The sequence below is a fragment of the Aptenodytes forsteri genome, unplaced genomic scaffold (assembly GCF_000699145.1).
Source record: "Aptenodytes forsteri isolate BGI_AS27 unplaced genomic scaffold, ASM69914v1 Scaffold55, whole genome shotgun sequence".
Taxonomy (NCBI): Eukaryota; Metazoa; Chordata; class Aves; order Sphenisciformes; family Spheniscidae; genus Aptenodytes; species Aptenodytes forsteri.
In genome coordinates this window covers 7,457,767-7,477,781 of record NW_008796063.1, presented here as the reverse complement: position 1 = coordinate 7,477,781, position 20,015 = coordinate 7,457,767, and the positions used below count along the sequence as shown (strand labels likewise).

Here is a 20,015-nt window from a genome sequence, read left to right as displayed (position 1 = left end):
ATTATCTTGATTTGCATGCTCAGAACTAACACTAATTTCTAATGTGTCAGGATCTGTGGCAGGGCCTTCCCTATTTATCCCTTCATTTGATTTACACTCCATATTCCTTCCCTTTGCCTTTACTAAGGCCTTTCCTGTTATCATCTCTACCTCACTTCTGTTCCTCACTTTCATTCTGTTGAGTTCCCCTTTCTCTAACTTTCTTTTTCTTTTCTTGTTCCCTTTTTATATTTCCTTTTCCCTTGTCCTCACCATTTTTTGTCCCCAAATCTCGTCTTTCTCTCTCCTCTTCAGTTTTTTTTCTCCATCTCTCATTGCTCACCTCATTTCTCATTTACTTTCACATATATTATCATTTAATAATGGCAGTACTAACAGTTTCTGAAATCTGGTATCAGCTTCTTAAACAATATGGGAAAGCAGAATAACACCCATCTAATCACCAGTGTAGTCATTGCCATCTGAAGGGACAAACCTCTCCCCATTGACCCTGGAGGGAACCTAAGCAACTAGTCGCGACAAGAAACCAATCTTTAGAGGGCGTTCGAAGGAGGAAGTATAAAATGGTGGAATGAAGTTTTGAACAGACTATTTTCCATTTGCTAGAGAGGAACTAGATTTCTAAGTAAAACTAGGTGCCTAATTCAAATTGGTGAGATTAATCCACCCTCTAAATTTGCTCCTCTATCAGTAGTGCTTAGACGGTATGGTACTGAGGGAGCTTGAAGCATCTTCGCTGTATGTAGAAAATAGTGACACATAGAAAAATGACAGAGTTGTCAAAACATCATTTAAGCTATTTGTAGAGGAGGATTTTTCCATTTTCTTTGTTTATTATTGGTAATATATGTTCTACAACCAAAACTGATTGGATGTTGCATGTTCGAGATAGCACAATCTGCTGTCGGTTTGCTATTGAGACAAAATTAGTCATTTCCTTCCTGTGTGATAGGATGATAAGAGCTCTGAAGTTCTAAAGCTGGCAGACTTGAGGAAGACTTAGACTTCAGATATTCTCACCAGACGGAGGGCAAAATGGGAAAGCATAGATCTCAGCCTTTTATGAAACAGAGATCATTACAGGATCCTAATACATATTACTGCACTGATTAACGTCTTTTGCAACAATATTTCATCAGGCAAAACATTCTTCTTCATATGTAAATACTTTTTTCCTCCAGAAAGTGATAGGGGTTTTATAGAATTTCATATACAATTTCAAAAGCAGACAAAAGCTAAATGTAACAAGTGTGGAATTCAATGCAAGGATTGTTCAGCTCTTAAGCAATATTATCCTGCAAAATTGAAAAACTTGTGTATCTTTGTTGCATACAGTATTTTCTGGTTTAGGTGATACTACACAAACCATTGGGTGTGCTGACTACCACTACTAATAATTGATCCGTGCTTTATGTATGCATTACCCTTTCTTTTTTTCTGAGATGGAGTTTTATGTGGATCTGTTCTTAGGAGAGTAAATAAAGGCAAAGGAGAGATAATTAAAGAGAGTTCCTTTCTATTAATTGTTCTGGCCCTCTTCTGTTAGGACGGGAATAGCGATTAGAGACAAATCTCTGATTTATTCTATTGCTTTCTTTTTTTTTCATAGAGCAGAGATGCTGAATAAGAGTAACATGATGGAATTCTTCATTTCTTTTTCTCTTGCTTGGTTGTTGTTGAGCTAATAGTTATGAAAATGAGGGGAATTTTCTTTCCCTCTTCTGCTTGTAGAAGCAAGATGAATATGCCTCCAGAGCTCTTTGAACCAGTTAGCGAGTTTGTTTTGGTTATCTCTGTCTCTCTTCTGTTCAGAAAATGAGAGTAGTATTTATGACTATGGCTATCATCTGGCTTCACTGAAGATCTAGCTTTACCTCGCTGAAGCTTTGCAAGTCTACTAGAGTTTTGGGGTTTTTTTGGTAGGTTGTGTGTAACAGGAAGATTGACTCAATGGAATTGAACAGAATACATTTGTGCTAAAATAATCCTGTTTCGTGTTTAAAGCTTCCTGCTCTTCTATTACTTTGGTATCTCTTATTCTATATTTTTCTTTCATATTTTGTTGAAACTGTGGCATTCAGTAAGCTGGTTGAATCTTTTATATAAAGAGGGGGTTCTGATATGTACAGAATGGTTCTTTCCATATACAGCCACTGTGACCTGAAACAGAAATACAGCCCAGTCCATTCAACAGTGCTGCTGGCTTCAGAAAGTATTCTAAGGCCTGCAAAATCCGAAGTAATAAAACTGCACTAATAATAAATATTTTTCTAGGGCCTTCCCATCTTGGTGGTTCCACGTGCTTTGCGGTCACTAATTAACGAGTCCTACCTTGTCATAAAAATACTTCTTACCAGCCTTGTTTTCAGGTGGGGACACTGAAGTAGAAAGAATGAATATAAAGTGCAAATTCCTAAAGGCGGATGAAGTCACTGTCTCCTCTCCTTTGGGAGTCCAGATTTAGGCACGTGTATGGAAAGAAATTTGCAAGTATAGGTAGGCAAATTTAGTCTTCTTAATCGATGTTTAAACCTTTTAAAAGTGGTGTTCAGTACCATAGAACATCCAGCAGTGCAGCCAACATAATTGGAAACTGCTGGTATTCAGCGTCTCAGAAAGCCAGGAGTGCGAACAGAGCTCTCCTGTCCTTAAGCGAAGGAATATAATTTCCTTATCAGGGTTTAAACTCTGACTTTCCTCTAAAATTAAAAATAGCTCTAAATCCCTTTGTGGTTTTGTGGTTCTCTGATATTGCAAATCTGCACATACCCATACAAGCAGCTTTTGAGAAAATCACCCTGTTATACTTTTTCATGTGAGGTGCTGTACGAACTTGAGGGAGAAAGAGTATTGCCCCATGAAAACTAGAGATATGCATAGAAAGAGGATGTAATACAATACCCTCAAAATGTTGAGGATGATTATATACACAGTTTTAAAGTGCTATTTTCATCTTTATTTTTGCTTTAAAGCGTGATAATTTATGTGTAATCCCTTCCTGGTTTATATACACATATTTAGTATTTAACATAAACTTCTGTTCTTATTAACTTACAATTCGCACATACATTTTGTCTTGTGGTTTCTTTTTAAATACTGCCAGTCTGTGAACATCTGTGACAAATGCAGAAGTCCAAAACATTAAAATAGATCACTCCTTCCAAAATAAACTTCCTCCTGCTTCTCAGTATCAGGACAATACCCTTTTTTCATATTTCACAAAGGAGATACCAAGAAAGCAGAAAACCTAGCAGAAGCCCGCATTCGCAGTCTGTTACATGGCGATTTCTCGGTACCGACAGGCTGACAAGAATTCAGAGCAAGGGGATGCAAATAATTAAATGGCTGAAGGGTTAATTTCTGCACCATCGTGAAATTAATCACAAAAAATGAAGCTTTAGATGTGATATGATGATGAGCACTTTATAGAACCCCTGGTTCTGAAGCCTGCAGGCTTTATTCCCTTGATCAGCGGAGGGTGTCACTGACATACGACAGTGTGGAGTCTGAGTGAGAACAGGGAACAGCTTTAACTGCAAGGTGATTTGTTCAGTTGAAAAATACAACAAAAAAATAGCAAACACATAGAAGGACTCATTTGTGTGTAACAGCCAAGAGAAGGATAGTCCCTGAGAGAGAAAAGGAGATGAGGGGAGTAGAGTGTTTCTTGTAATGTAAAAAGGGATTCTCTTTTTTATTTGTCTGCAGCTACGGAGATCCTTGAAATAGCTGGGACTAGCTGAGATTATTACTGGATTAAGAGCTCCTGCAGTTAAAAGCTCTGTTGTATACTAACTACTGAAAGGAGCAGCAGGAGAGCAATTTTTTAACTGCTGTGGCAATTCTTATTTCTTTTTGGTTAATGTCTGTGACTTCACACCTGTGATTTGTAATGGACGCCATAGTATTTCTGTGACGTATCACAATTTCTGAATGTGTTAGGTTACAACCCAAGAGGTGCTGGAATCAGAAACTAGATAATGGTAATAAAGATCAGACTAAATAAGTGATTACACATTTGAAAAATTTTTAAATCTCTCATTTTTAATTTTATACGTGAAAACTACTTTTCTGCAATATCATCACAGGAAGGAAGGACAGAAACAGGGAATAAGGTCTTTAAATGCCTAGAAAATGCATGTGCTGCTGAAAATCTTTTAAAATTAAAGCCACTAATACAATACCTTTATGGGTTTCCCACTGAGTTTCAGTTGGCACATCTGTTTTTTGACCAGCACACCAAAATTTCAACCAGTCTCAAGCATTTTACTTCCTATTCAACATTATTATTAAATACTAAATCAAAGAAATATGTGCTCACTAAGAAGGGTGCTGTACTAATATCAGCTGTCCATTGCTATTGTCTCTGGAATAGCTCCACAAGACAGTGGAGTTACTTGAGGGTTATACTCTTCGACCGGTCTGGCCGATGAAACGCAACAGGGGCAACGCCTCAAGCTCTAGGAAAGAGAGAAGTGCTACCCGTACTACGCAGCAGTAATCCCCGAGAGGGGATGAACAGCCCAGCGAGTTAGGAGAGAGCTTAGCCGTGCTTCTGGTAGGGCGCTTCCAAGGTGGAAATGTGAAGAAGAAAGCAAAAGGAAGATTCTGAAATTCCTACATGGCAGTGAGGGACCACTCCACTAAATGTTGTTTCTAAGGGCTTGCTCCTGATAATAGTCTGTGTTTAACAGGAGTTTGCTACCAGAAATCGCCTTTTAAAATTCTTAGCCGCTCATGCAATATACTTATTACTTCCCCATTAAACATTATATCCCCAAAATAACAGTATGGATGTATTATGCCCATACACGAGGGACTATTTGATAACGGTATTTTTAATGTCAGGTAAAAAAAACGTATTCACGTTGAGAATTACGCTGATGAGTGAACTCTTCTTTGAATCATTTAATGGAGAAATCCCTTACTAATGTCCTGAGGGAACTGCTGACAGCGTGTAATAATTTCTGGTTCAGTGCAGCAGATTACAAGATATCTTGCATTTTATGAAATTCAGGCAAGTGCTTCTTTTGCACTCTGAGGTCCATCTGTGAGCTCCCTGGTACGGTCCCCAAAATTAAAGGGCCTGCAACACACCTTTTTTTAGATGCAGTAGATAGCTGTGGCTGTAAGATGACTAAGGTACTGTGTGACCTTCTGCTTTACTGCCTTCTACTCCCAAAAGTTTAGCTTCTCCAATTATGTAGTGTTTGTTAAATTCACCTTTGAAGTGAAATACAGTTATTTCCAGAATAAGTGGAAATTATTATTGGTGCAGAGTGAGGTTCATGAGAATGTATGTGTACTTCAGATGAAGCTATTTCACCTTTAGCATTCCTCCCACTGCTACCTACTTTATATAGCTTTTTCTGTTGTTTTACCTTTATACTGTTCATTACTGCGGTGTCACCTTTACCACACGTAAATACCGGCATTCGGTAAGAATTTCATCCAGCTTGTGAAGGAGTTCATAAGACCAGAGAGATTTTCCCATAACTACAGCCATGCCCCCATGATTCTGGATCCCGTTGAGCCAATGTGGTCTTCCTTACCCTCTGAGGACTGTCGTCTCTCCCGGCCCATTTAATAGCAGTCACTGGAGTAATGAAATCTACATGCAGGCAGCAGAGAAAATGCTAAATAAGTGGCTCCGAAGATGTGAAACTATGAAGAAAAGAACTCTGGGAGAGCTACTGGAGTGCAGGAGAAGAACAAAACCCCTGGCAATACTCCCCTAACCTGTCCATAGCATGAGGAACCCATCCAAATTTTTTCTCATAGAGATATTGAACCCCAGCCTAGGATTTTGGACAATTTGGGAAGGCCTTTGAAAGCATCAAGGAAAGAACACGCATTTTTGTAGGACTAGTCTGTATTTCATTATGATAGAACACTGAGAAACACATTATTTAGCAGATTAACACTTTTGGTTTTAGTTTTCAAAATGAGGAGTTATTAGCCCCTGGCTATACAGATTAATAGCTGGTTTTGCCCGGTGATGTTCAGTGTAACACAGGCTGCTTTGCAGTTCCTAAAGTTGGAAGCTGAGGAAATTATAACACAATGGTCCAAGAAAAACAACATGTTGCTTTTGAGGTCTTTAGTTACTGGTTACCAGCAAAATCTCATAAAGCACAGCTCTCATCTCATATGACCCAAGAACTGCACATTCTTCTTATACCATGGTCTCTGATGGGGTAAAATAACTCTTGAAACAGAAACTTATCTTCCTTGTGCCACCTGGACCACAAGACCTTGAGAAAGCTAGGATGCAAAAATAAGACTTGTTTCAAAGGTTAACATTTATTACAAAATTAAGAAGGAAAGATTTTTACAAGTTTCTTTACGCTTACCTTTAGCACAAGTTTTCTCACCTCGTTGTTGCCTGCCTTGTAACCTTCTCTAATGAGGTGGTTACAAATTAGGAGTTGGCAGGAAATTGCTTAGCAAGCACTCAGAAATCATGTGATAATATTTGCACGAGTCAAGAACATTTTCAGATTTCAGTGAGACAATGCTCATACTTACCCACTCATGCGGAGAAAGGCAAGGTCTGAACTCACAGGTACTTGCATTCATGCCCACACATCAATCAATCTATACTCAGCCGCAGAAGGCAGACGTACGTAACTGCTTGCTTATGAGTTAACTGTTCTTGTGGTGCAGTCATTTACGTGTGTTGGCTCATCACATATCAGCAGGAAAAAATGCAGGTTCAAATCAGTGTAGCTGAGAGGAACAAAGGAGGTGAGAATGAAAGCCTTAGTGGCCTGCAGCAAGTCTTTGTTCTGAGCTCTGCATGTTCATAGTCTTTCTTGCACTGCACCGTGTCCTTTACCATTGCTTCTAATATGAAGAGGGATTCTCTGGCTTGCAGAGACCTTCATGGAGTTAGCTGAGCTACAGATTCATCACTAGAGAGCAATATGCAATAGTTCATAGACTCAAGATAGCACTTCTCTGAACTGTCACTTTCCAGATGAGCTCTGGACAGGCTGCACTTCAGTTCAGACAGTTTCAGTATAGGGCAAATTCAGCATTAGTCAGGAGTGATTCTAAGCTCATCTATGTGACATGGAAGCACAAAAAAGTAACAGGATAGAAGCTGTCCTGTTTGATGTTCATTTGCCAATTGTTTCTCTTGTTAAGGAGGAGAGCCAGAGATGGATGACTGCCTGGAGACACTGAAAGATGAGGAAGAAGCTTTGTGGGAGAATGTAGAATGCAACCGGCACGTGCTGAGCCGGTACATCAATCCAGCCAAACTGACCCCATACCTACGGCAGTGCAAAGTAATCGATGAGCAAGATGAGGACGAGGTGCTTAACTCGCTTATGCTGCCCTCCAAAATTAACCGAGCAGGTAATTATTTTGTGAATGGCTACATCTGTATTCCTATATGAACATTTTTGTTCATATTATTTTGCTAAGTCTGGAGGGAGCCTGTATCAAATTGCAGATTATCAAATGGAAACCCTATATCTCATTTACAGGAGATTCAATGTAAAGGGGGGAATCTGCTGCTGCTATTTTGATAACAATGATTCTTTCCAGTGCTGTGCAGAGTGGAGCTCATGGGGTTCACATTCCCATCAAAGCCTTGGCAAATATTTCAGTTAACGCAAGCAGCAGCCAATGCCATTCCAAGAGTAGGTTTTCAGCTGTCTTGCCGTGCTTCATGATTTGTCACTGAAGGGTCTGCCATCCTCGGGTTTCAGTGCTGCCTGGTAAAGGCTGCACTGACTAACGTGTCTTTGGAAATCTCTGTTTCAGAGACCAATTTGCCCACACTCCTTCAGAATAACGATCAGCATAAACATAAAGAATACATGGCATTACTTTATGAGTTCAGCTGAACTCAATTAATCAGCCAGATTTTCCACAGCGCCTTGCTGTGGCATAGATGAACCTTAAGCAGATTTGACTTCAGGGAGACAGTATTTGCTTATGCTGCTCGTAGTGCTGCTATGTCACCTCTCTCTCCATTCTCTGTACGTAGGCCGACTGCTGGACATTCTCCACACCAAGGGCCAGAGGGGTTATGTAGTTTTCTTAGAGAGCCTGGAGTTTTACTACCCTGAACTCTACAAACTGGTGACAGGGAAAGAACCTACACGGAGATTTTCCACTATTGTTGGTAAGTAGAATCAATCTCAAAGGAGCCTGTTGAAATAAGGACTATCTTGAAGACTGGGTTTGATTTTTCAGGCAAGAAATGGAAATAAAAGCTAATCTTGTAGTAGCATTCTGCAGTTTTTCAGTCCCCTTCAATGCAAAATGAGCTAGCAACAGGTAACTTACAAAGAAAAGGAACATCTCAGTTGTCTGAATAAAGCTGAAGAGCTTCAAATTGAATGATAGGCATTACAAGAAATCTCAAGATAAGAAACATTGGAACAGTGGACTAAATTACACTGATGACCTATACATGTGCAGCAAATTTGAAGCATTCAGATTAATTGTACTTGTACAGATTCATTTTACAAAGTTTGTGGTATTTCCACAGGCCTGTGCGTGTATATTGTGATTCTGGTAATAGTGTGCTGTGTAATATTTGTACTGTTGCCAGTTAGATATACAAATGTGTATGTATTTGTGCATATTCTGCACCTCTGTACATATTCTGGGACATTTGTTTCTTACTCAGTTCTGCTGATTCTGCTTCGTATAAAGTTACTCTATTAGAAGTTGATAAGCTGTTCAAACATTTTCAGTGGAGGAGGGACATGAAGGCCTTACCCATTTCCTAATGAATGAGATCATTAAGCTTCAGCAGCAAATGAAGACAAAAGATATGCAGCGCTGTGAACTCTTGGCTAAGTCTCGCCAGTTGGAGGATGAGCGAAAGCAGCTAAAACTGAACAAGATAGAGCTGCTGACCTTCCAAGAGAGATACAACAAGATGAAGGAGGAGAGGAACAACTACAATGATGAGCTGGTCAAGGTGAAAGATGAGAACTACAATCTGGCCATGAGATATGCCCAGCTGAGTGACGAGAAGAGCATGGCTGTGATAAGGAGCCGAGACCTACAGTTAGAGGTGAGATAAATGCTCTGGGCTGCTTTAATCAGGAGCAGCAATGGAGGATGCCAGTGGCATCTGGCGAAATGAGACCTTCTCTGACAGTGGAAAGGTGTAGAGCTCTGATTTGCTTTGCTTATCCAGACGATTAGAGGCATCGGTGTACAGAAATGCCAGCTGCAGTGATGTGTATTAATGGCAGATAATTTACAAACTTGTAATGGATTAACAGAACATAACATATTTAAAAACAAAATTTTAAAAACATAATCATTTGCTAAAAACATAATTTTAGCTTTTCAGGCTCAATAATATCTTGGGGCAGTTATCCAGGTTTGCACTACAGCTGTTGGTGGTTTATTCAAAAAGTCTCACATAGAGCATTGGAACAGCTTGAGGCCATTTAGGAAATATAGATAAATGCTTCAAGTGCCATAAAATTCATGCTTGTGTGTGTGTCACAGATGAGACGGAGTAAACAACTACCCATAGTGCATCTGGACGCTGGGGTTTATTTTCGAACCAATAATATCAGACGTTTTACCCCACTTTGTTTTTTCACACAGTCGTTTGCTCGGTCCCCCACCTCGGCGCTGCCTTCTCTTGGGTTCGACACCCCTCCCCTGCAGGGAGATCCCTGCTGGTGTGGGATGGTTGGGCAGAAAGTCGTGTCAGTTCGTGCTGTGCAGCTGCTCACAGTCACCAGTCGCAGGCGTTACTGGCCAAGGTCCCTGGGCATCCCCTGGCCTTCATTCCTGTGCAACAATCTGATCTCTAGGATATTCCCCCACTTTAAAATCTTCCCTCTAGCCAGGATCATCACCTTCTTCTTCCCAGGCCCCCTTCTGTCTGAAACCACTTCTTCTTTTTGCAAACCCCTCTTTCCTATCCAGAACTCAAAGCCTCTGTTTTTCCCAATCCAAATAGTCTATGTGCAAAAGTATAATGTGTGGTCAGCCTCCTGTGTGTTAGTTCTGTTTCGTATCTCTCTATTGGAGGATTGAGGACGTGCCACTTTTTTCTTAGTCCAGATGTTATCTAAATTTACAACCATCTTATACCAGTTGTAGCTAGCAAATAGTAGGCTTCTGCTTGAGAGTTCAACAGTTCAATTGTGGACATTCAGCACACATGCACATACACCAGATTATCTGCTGCTTGTTAGCATTCCCAGTTTAAGCTATTTTTTCCACCTGTGACAGTACATTTTCACCTGGAAGCGAGAGTGTTTTCAGAGCAGTCAATATCAGAGCTAGGAATGATTTCTTTCCTTTCCTGTTTCTCCTTTTCACTGCTCTCTGGCTGCTCTAGATTGACCAGCTGAAGCATCGCTTGAACAAGGTGGAAGAGGAATGCAAGCTAGAGAGGAACCAGTCTTTGAAGCTGAAAAATGATATTGAAAACCGACCCAAAAAGGAACAGGTTCTAGAGCTGGAGCGGGAAAATGAGATGATGAAGACTAAAATCCAGGAGTTACAGTCCATCATTCAGGTATAAAAGCAGATTGCTACATTTAAAAATCCAGACACTTCAGCTTACCCCTCCTGCTTACCCAGATGATGGATTCAGCAGGCTTCGACCACTCCTTGCCTCCAGGCACCCCCACACTTTCCTCCCGTACCGCTTCACATGCCCCATGTCTCCTGACAGCCTGCCTTGGTGGCTGCCCTTCAGGATCGAAGTGTCTGGAGGAGGCTGTGAGAGTGAGACAGAGAAGCAGCAGGTGGTGGCAGCTGCCATGTGTTTTCAGTAGGGGACAGGGAGTTGAGTACATAACAGGGAAACTGGTAACTATGGACAAGAAGAGGTGGCACGGTCTCTGCTACCACTCCTCACCTCAAGCTCAACACATACTCCTGTTAAAATGCTAGGAAGCGCTGGGTGAAACCTCCACCTGCAAAGCTACAATAAGCGTAAGTGCAAAGTCTGGAAAAACAGAAGGTTGGTTATATAGCTCCCAGCTGTCTGTAGTACTCCTTGTGCAAACACATGCATGAGGAGGAGTTCTAACAAAAAAAAAATTGTCATCTAATAAATCAAGTTGTACATGAGAGATTGGCTCTTTCAAGGTGCAGAGTGCAGCTGTTTAATTGCTGAGCGTTCAACTCTATGTTTTAGCCCCGCTGGGGGTCTTTGTACCAGTCTGTCACTGCAAAGCTGCGTAAAATAGCCAGCCCAGAAATTTCTGACAGTGGCTGTGTGTGCCCCGTTCTAGGCTATTGTCATATCTGTGCCAAAAGGTCTTAATGAAGCAGAGGGTAATAAAGGTTTCTGTACTTGGGTGCTCACTAGTCACCAGAATGCCCCGTAGAACGCTGCTGTAACTTGCACAGGGATCTTAACTAACCTTTGTTTGGGCAGGTGGGGAAAAAGGATGATATGCAGCAAATTTAGCACTGTGTTACTCTGTGAAGAGCTTAGCCAAATATTAGGATATATGTGAGAGTGCTTAGCACTTTGCTGGAAAAGGCTTGTGGCATTTTAAAATGACACTTAAAAAATTACGAATAGAATGCATTTCAGAAATGGCTGTAGCCTCTAGCAGTGCTTAATGATTCTTAGTTCTAATACAAATGCAATTCAAAGGTTGAAAAAGGGTGTAGTGTAGAAGGTTCTGGGAGTTCTGGTCCATGTAGAATCTCTTATATTAATTGAAATGGTCTTATTGCACCTAAAGAAACAGAGAAATAATTATGAAATAGCTAAAAATAGGATTGAAATTCTCCTAAGTGAAAGTATAAATAAACAAAAGGCAGTTTGGTTTAGAAATACTTAGGTATACTTAGAAATATTAGGTAACCAAAATGTCACTGAAATCTCCAACCTAGTCTAGGTATTTTAAAAATAAATATGCATATTACTTGCTTGCATTTTATGCCTTTTTCATCTTCCATTTATGGTTAATTTTGGATCGCAATTTATTTGTTGGAACCTGCTCTGGTAATCTTGTTAATTTTAAATCTGAAAGAAAAAATATTGCTGGACACTACAGAAAATGAAGCAGTGGTACAAGCTGCTCCAGGCATGTTTAATATTCTCTGAGCACAGCCCTGCAAAGCCTATGCATGCTTTAAAAATTCCCCCGAATGTTTTCTTAGGCCCTGCTCTCTGGCAAAGGGTGACTTTTGTGCTCAGTGAGAGCTGATTAATAGAGAAGGGTTTTGAATGCAGGGCTTGGAGTGAAGAATTGTCACTGCATCCAAAATGGATCAAATTATAGCCAGTACAATAAAACAGTAAAACAGTTCCTTCATCAGACTATTCTGACAGCAAGACAGCCTTTATTCATCTTTTCTGACACTAGTTTAAAATATGAACAGATGTCCCTCTCTTCTCCTGCTTTCCCATCGCAATACCATGTCCATTTTCTATTCCTCTTGTTTGTTACTGTCTTTGTTACTTTTCTCCCTGCAATACTATTTTCTCTTTCCCTGGCCTGTCTCTTAAAAACGTCTTTCCTCAGGCTGACAAGCGGAGTTTGCCAGATTCGGACAAAGCCATTTTGGATATTCTGGAACACGACCGTAAAGAGGCACTAGAAGATCGTCATGAGTTGGTCAACAAGATCTTTAATCTCCAAGAGGAGATTCGTCATGTGGAGGACTTGAGAGACAAGGTGAGAAATGGAAGGATAGAAAGATGGAATATCTCGGGCTAGTGCCCAAAAGACCTCTGAGAGCAGTGGTGGTTAACTGTGTGTCATTTCCAGTATCTTGAAGAGAAAGAAGATTTGGAGTTAAAGTGTTCAACACTAGGAAAAGACTGTGAGATGTACAAGCACCGTATGAACACTGTGATGATACAGTTAGAAGAGGTGGAAAAGGAGCGAGACCAGGTATCTAACAGTTAAAGTGGGGAAAATTAGTAGCAAAAGCTTGTATCTCATATGCGTCACTTTGGGGAATTGTGGGTAATTGGACCCAAAATACCATTAAAAATAAACAGTTACAAGAAATTGCTACTTGTTGGAATTTGTATTGCAGTAATTAAACGTAGGATAATATTGGGTTGTTTCCACAGCGTAGCATCTGGCAGGCAGGACCAAGATCTTAACAACAGCTACTGCAGGCTTTATATTAGTGTCAAGTCATCCGGTTTGCACTCTGGAGCATTTTGCCACCAACCAAGGGGGAGCTGGAAATGAACCACCCTCATCATCATAATTTTTAATGCTACTACTGTGGCACATCCTGGTCCTAACTGCTGTGTTAATTGGTGAATGGTTACCAGTTCTGAAGTCCCCGTTCCAAATACCTTACAAACAAAACCAGCAGGAGAAGGTGTCTGGTGCCCAGGTGCAAAACAGGGTTCTTCTCTCCACTGCAGGCATTCCGCTCGCGTGATGAGGCTCAGACACAGTATTCACATTGTCTGATTGAAAAAGATAAATACAGGAAGCAGATTCGAGAGCTGGAGGAGAGAAACGATGAACTCCGAATTGAGGTGGTTCGGAAAGAAGCTTGCATTGTTAACCTAGAGTGCAAACTCCGACGGCTCTCTAAGGACAATAACTTTCATGACCAGGTAGGGCTGAGGATGACAGACATGAGTTCTTTTTTTAAGACTTGTTTTCAAAAACATTTTGCTGTGGGAGGGAGAGGGGACTTTTTAAATTCCATCTGTGAATTAACTGAAAAAAATAACCTCCTTCTACTCAATGTCAATGTTGTGAGTTCTTCGGTACAGTGGGGTTCAAGTTGTCTGTGTCATGCACATAGCTTCTCAAAGGCTGGCATTCCACAACTTGATTTTAAATGGAAGGGAAAGAAACGCAGAAAGACAATTAATTTCTTCACTGGGATAGAAACTACAAATACTTTTGAGGAACGCGCCCCACTGAACAGAAATCCCCACAAATGTCAATCTAAATTACTGATTTGGGTCTGGACCCACATTCTGCATGAGCTTCTGAAGCATTGGAGTCACAGAAAGTTCAATCAGATTACTCTAAAGGGAGGTCATGAGGAGTTGTACCAAACTGGTCTCAGAAGTAAAGTGTTTCCTTCTGATCTGTAGAGTTTGCCACGGAATCTACCCATTACCATTATCTCCCAGACCTTTGGGACTCCTAGCCCAAAAGCCAATGGTCAGGAAGCAGATGACTCCTCCACTTCTGAAGAGTCTCCAGAAGACAACAAATTCTTCTTGCCTGATCAAGCTCGACTCAAGAGAAGAGTGAACCTAAAGGGAATCCAGGTGTGTCTTAATATGAGGCTGGAATGATATAGTGCAGGGACTGTTAGAACTAAGAGACATAATACATGCTGCGGTCATGCCTCTGAAAGTGCTGTGCTATAAAGATAAGAATAGATTTGTATATGATAGTGAGCTGTCAGTTTTTGCCCTGTGATGATTTGCATCTTGAGGAGCAGATGTAATCGGGCTTCATAGACCGTTTTCTGCCCCTTCTCCCCATTTTGTGTATTCTCCTTGCTTCTGCTGTTCATTCACATTCTTGGAGCGTTGTCAATAAATTGATTCTTTGCCTCCTTAACAGTAGTGAAAAAAATGATATAATGCCCGAAGTCCAGCACACAAGTAACTGAAGGTGGAAAACGAAGCAGTGGTGAAAAAGCTCACATCAGCTGGAAGGAATAACAGAAAGAAACGGACACAATCTAGAGCAAAATTAACTGCCTAATTTAGAATTAAATTATGGCAATTTCCTCTGACTTAAGAGTAAGGGGTAGCATGAGTTAGGTCCATGATTTGCGCGACTAGCTGCATTCATACAGCTATTGTCTGATGCTATATTCATGAATTGTAAAAAATATACAATCTAACATTTGGGGTTTTGAGCTTCTCTTTCCTTTCATCTGCATTTGAATTCTCCCTGCCCTTCATAACCTTTCTGAGCTCTGACTGTCATTATTACTTATGGCAATAGAGCTGCCTTTTTTACATTGCACACTCCAAAAGGATGCCTGTTGTATTAACAGCTGCCTGAAACCAGTCCCAAGGCACCCACTTCACCTTTTGTCTCTTTGTTCCCTCAGCAGAATCTGGAAATTGCAACGCATTTGGGCCAGACTTTTAAAAGTAGTTAGGTAGCTAACTCTCGTTCACTGCAGTGGCATTTAGATACCTAAATATCTTATAAATTTGGGGTCCTGTTGTTTAAGGGAGAGCAAATTTATTGCAGCGTAACAGTAAAAAAAGGGGTGAAAGTATCTGGTTTACAGTGTGTGGCAAATATTCTGCATTTGTGCTGATTTTTGTCCTCTTTCTTTCAGATAAATCCAAGAGCTAAATCTCCTGTCAACATGAACAAAACATCAGAGTTTCAAGGTCAGAAAGAGCACCCATGTCCTTATTCCTTTTCTGTTGCTTTGTCTCATTCCTTAATCGCTTTAAGTTGTTTTAACTAATATGCCAACCGGGGAAAATCTTAACTAAGTCCAAAGTCAGTAAAATAGACAGTTTCTCTTATAGTGAACAATGTCATAATTTAAAGTAGTCAAGTGTTCTACCTGAATGTTCTCTCCATCCAAAAGATACCTCCACAGACACACAATATTGCATCCCGTAGCTTACCTAAATTTTCTGTTTACTCAGTTTTCCTTTGAGTTTACAAAAATTTTAAAGTCGTCAGTGTAATACCTGTACTAAAAGTCATCATACTAGTCTCTTTTTGCTGTTGGAAAAAAGCTGAAAAACCCCTAATCTAGTGATCATCTAATGAGTTCCTTTGTCCTTCAGGAAAAAGGAATTAATTTTAAATCTAAAGCATTGCAAAGGCTGGGGGGAGGGGGGTTGTCCCACCCGTCAGCCAGCTGCCAAGTTACCAAATCAGTTGCTGTATACTCATGTTTGAGCTACTCCTAATTCCTCTTATTTATGTACCACTGTTCTCGAACCAAACACCATCTTAGGCAGCACTTCCTTTATTTGTTATGTGCGGCAGCATGCTCACTGTTGTACAAAATACGGTGGGAACCATGGTTCCTGCTGCAAGATATTGCATGTTAAACAGTGTGTTTGGTATCAGGTAATGTGCAACGTTAGTACAAATTAGAGGTGCTAAGGAAGGGAAGGAGCCCACAAAGACAATCACACTGTGCTACCTGGGGCTGCTGAGGGATCTCAAGCTTCTTGGTCCCTGTTGAAAATTTTTCATTGTAAAAAAAAGTATAATTCAGTGAGCCAACCTTTTTGCGGACTACCAGATTCAGGTGATGAAGTTAAAACATAAATTAATAAAGCAATCCTTCTTTAATTTGCCAAATAGTATTCATAGATCTAATAAAAATGTACAGGACAGAGTTGAAAGAAAAAGTTGGCAAGCGGCGGTCCAGAGTGGCATACATTAATCTACTTTGTCGGGAAGCTGACGGGGAAGGAAAGGGAGCCAGAGCCACAGGGCACAGAGCGCGTCCTGGAGCCTCTGTCCAGTACAGGGTGGGGGAAACAAGATAAGCTGAAATGGAAAGATAAGCTAAGTGTTGTTGCAAATCTGTGAAAGACTCTGTATTGAAAGTGATCTGACATAATTTTCTCTGGTGTCTGTATTTTTCTCTGTCATCTGTGAGCGCAGCAGTCAGAGCACAGGATGAAGATGGGGCTGATGCCAGCAATGGCCGCACAGACACAAGTTCCTCTAATTCCGTTTCCATCAGTAACTCTATCAGCAGCTGTGAAGTCAGCAAAATTGTAAGGAGCCTTCGGATGCCCCTTGCCTGTCTACGACCGTCTCTCCTAATGTGGTTCAGAGCTTTCACAACCTAGTGGTAGCACTTCACTAGCATCCCAGCTGCGATCACATTCAAGGCTCTTGTCAGAGGCTCCCTTAATCCTTTTACCAGCATTTTGTTAGAACCATGTTGTTAACCTTTGCCAAAATCACAGAATTGGTTTATCTTTATTTAAAGGTATTTCAGAGGTATTTATGACCTCTCGCTGTCTCCTTATGCCATTTCACATTTACTGTTAGAAGGAAGAGATTTTCTTTAAAAGCTGCTTTGTAATTTATTTAAGAAAATTTTCAGGGTCTTTTTGAGTTCTGTAATGCTTTTCCTGTCTATAAGTAACAGTGAGTAACAAAAGAGGTGCAGATCACAGTTGGAAATTTCTGCATATCATAGCCAAACCATTTCTTCCTGCTTGCTGTATCCCCATAATCTCCCAAGGCAGATATTCCATTGTAGATGTGTGAGGACTGACACAGCAGGACAAGCAGAGAGAGTGCTCTCGCAGAGTCTTAATAACAAAGAACAAAACATCTTTCTAGAACACTGTGAAAAGTGCTGCCCCCAGGAAATTAAAATTACACCCAAGAATAGCCAGGAAAGAACTCCCTGCAACTCGTAATAAGCTTAGCTGGGTTAGGAATATTCTTTGGAATATTTGTCAGACTAGATGACTTATACTGTCTTCCCTCTAGTACAATTCAGAGTTTAGTTTCCAGTGTACTAGATTAATAATTTAAAGTATGGAGATCTGTATTTTTCTTCCTCATTCCTACTGTTTATATATGTAAGTATACATACATTCCGCTTTTCATCCTCTTCCTCCTATATGTCAGCTGTGCAACAAATACGCCACACAGCAAGGGTAAATGGTAAATCAGCCAGTCACGTGGTCACAGAAAAAGGTACTGGGCCAGCACACAAGCTGTGCATATTGCTAAAATACTGGAGTATATGAATATGAATATTGAACTCATATACTGGAGTATATGAATACGAATGCTTTTGTATGTAGCATTCTGCGCATCCAGAATCAATTTTTCTTACTGTTGTGTGTGCTTCACAGCGCAGAGTACCACTGGCAAGCTAGCAGGCTAATGCTTCTGTAAGTTAGAAATGATAGCACGTTTAAGACAGGTAACCTTCTGTCGCTTTTTTTTTTAAAAGCAAACCCTGCGAAATCGCAACGACAGCATCATGTCTACCACTCCTGAGCCTCCAGGAAATGATTCAATAGTCCGACGTTGCAAAGAGGACGCCCCTCATTGCAGGTATGTAGCCACGCTGGTGAAATATGCCCGGAACCTGTTGTCACAAGGAGGAGGCAAAAATGGCCTTAGATGTCCTTGTGTCTGTCTCTAGTTGGAGAGCTTCTACTGGGCAGCAGGACTGACTTGCTAAACGTCTCAGGACTGCAGTCCTTCATCCCTAATTTTGTCCAAAACACTCAGGAGTCTCTGATAGTTCAGCTGGGATGAATGACGCAGCGATACCGCTGCAGCATTGACTTTTTTTAATGTACATAATAAGAAACAGTACTGAAATCACTAGGCACCAATGCTATTGGGGAATGTGCTCTACCTTTGTAGACTGAGATGGCTTCACTTTTTGCTTCTCAGCTCCATGCTGCCTGTGTCTGTGTCCCTGTCCTTTCCCCTTCTCTCAAAGCCCCTCCTTCTCCCCTATAAACTGCCAAAATAGAGCAGAGATGCTTGAATGTCTGTGAGGAATGGGGGGGGGGAAGTGGGGGAAGGAGGTGGTTTTTGTTGGGCTCAGGGCTCTGTATCTCAGCACAGCGATGAGGGGAGAGAGATGCGTTGCCCTCTGCTTCACCTTCTGCTGCAGCTTCCACTTCTGTCCAGCCATGGCCCTGCGGACTTTCCCCGCGAGTGAAATCGGATCAGCTGGGGAATGGGAAGTTAGTGGCAGGAAGGAGAGAGACCTTGCCTGCCACACAGTCCCCTAAATGGCACTGACCCCTTTTAGAAAAGGTTTATAGCAATGCAATGCTTGGACATACTGTTTTGGTGTTGGTGTCAGTAGCATCAGTGTTTGTATCAGAAATATCAGAAGATATAAATACATTCCCTAAAGGTCCCAAGCAGAAGGAGAAAAGAACAAAGCCCAGGCAAACTGATTTAGAAGAAAGCAATATATGTGGAGGGTTTAGATCTTTATCAGATCTATTTTTGAGATCTAATCTTTATTAGAACTATATTTAAATTTTTAATGCTTTTCAAAACAAACTCATCTCTGGCAGACTGCTGCTTTTGGCTCTTTTTCTCTGTGTAAAGCTTTGCAAGACAGCTTTCCATTGAGGGCACCCTCAGCTAGTTCTCCCACACAATTTTCTAGGCTGCTGAGGATTTAGGCAGAGTTTATTCTAGTCTTCCTTAGGTTCTCCTATATTGTCCTGAAAGCCCCGTTTTAAAGTGTGTTGCATTAATTCAAGATGGAGAAAAAGCGTTGGTTTGTTAATGATTTGAATGTTTCATGTTTCAGGTGCTTAACTTCAAAAGCCTTTGGCATGCCTGAACATTTAAATATTTGCAGTATATTACGGAATGCAGTAAAGATTACATGGATATTATTCATCTTGTGGACTTAGTTCACTACAGCTCTGACTATATCCTGTTCCATATGTTAAGGCATTGGAAGACTGAGCTGTATTGAAATCTGAAAACTTTCCTCATATTAGATACTTTTTCCCACTGGCATGTGGAAGGAAAAGGTACCCTGGAGCAAGGTCTGAATGTGGCCTTACTTTTTTGAGATAATAATCACTAAAGTCAAATAACTCAAGAGCATGCCCAAAAGTTCACTGTAGTTTATAACTTCATAATTAGCCTGCTAAGGTTTTTTAACTTGTTTGTGAACATAATAAAAAATAATTGCTATTTGCATGCCGAGATGCAGGTTTCACAGTTCATCTGATCTTGATTTGTGTGAAAAAAAGGTGAGATCATAATTTAATGTGTAGGAAAAACTGTATTATTTCCCTACTTATGCATGGTGTAAAAATAGCTGATTGTCCCCAAACTGGCTGCAAAAATTCACCCTTCACCTGAAGCCAAATATGAGGAATATCAGCTCCGCAGGAGACCTACAAATCATTCTGAATGGGAAAAACAACAAGCTGTTATTTAAACAGCTTGGCAACCAAAGGACATGCTTTAATATAGTCCTACTAGTGAAGCAGCCACTCACTTGGCTGGACATCCCCAATATCCCTTTAAGAGCAAAATTTTGGTGAATTTTAACTGTTTGTGTTTAAGGCCAACCAATCTAGTCACCCTTAGCAGGAAAGG

At 40.7% G+C, this 20,015-nt stretch overlaps 1 protein-coding gene across 1 annotated transcript in view; it reads left to right on the top strand.

Moving 5' to 3' along the window:
• Positions 1 to 20,015, top strand: part of CARD11 (caspase recruitment domain family member 11) — a 47,378-nt gene that overhangs the window by 15,715 nt on the left and 11,648 nt on the right. The window contains exons 2-12 of the mRNA XM_009286402.1: positions 7,150 to 7,362; positions 8,000 to 8,137; positions 8,715 to 9,040; positions 10,334 to 10,513; positions 12,486 to 12,638; positions 12,732 to 12,857; positions 13,349 to 13,546; positions 14,039 to 14,218; positions 15,256 to 15,310; positions 16,557 to 16,672; positions 17,875 to 17,978. Coding sequence (XP_009284677.1) covers positions 7,150 to 7,362; positions 8,000 to 8,137; positions 8,715 to 9,040; positions 10,334 to 10,513; positions 12,486 to 12,638; positions 12,732 to 12,857; positions 13,349 to 13,546; positions 14,039 to 14,218; positions 15,256 to 15,310; positions 16,557 to 16,672; positions 17,875 to 17,978 — 1,789 coding nt within the window. The remainder of the gene's footprint in view (positions 1 to 7,149; positions 7,363 to 7,999; positions 8,138 to 8,714; positions 9,041 to 10,333; positions 10,514 to 12,485; positions 12,639 to 12,731; positions 12,858 to 13,348; positions 13,547 to 14,038; positions 14,219 to 15,255; positions 15,311 to 16,556; positions 16,673 to 17,874; positions 17,979 to 20,015) is intronic.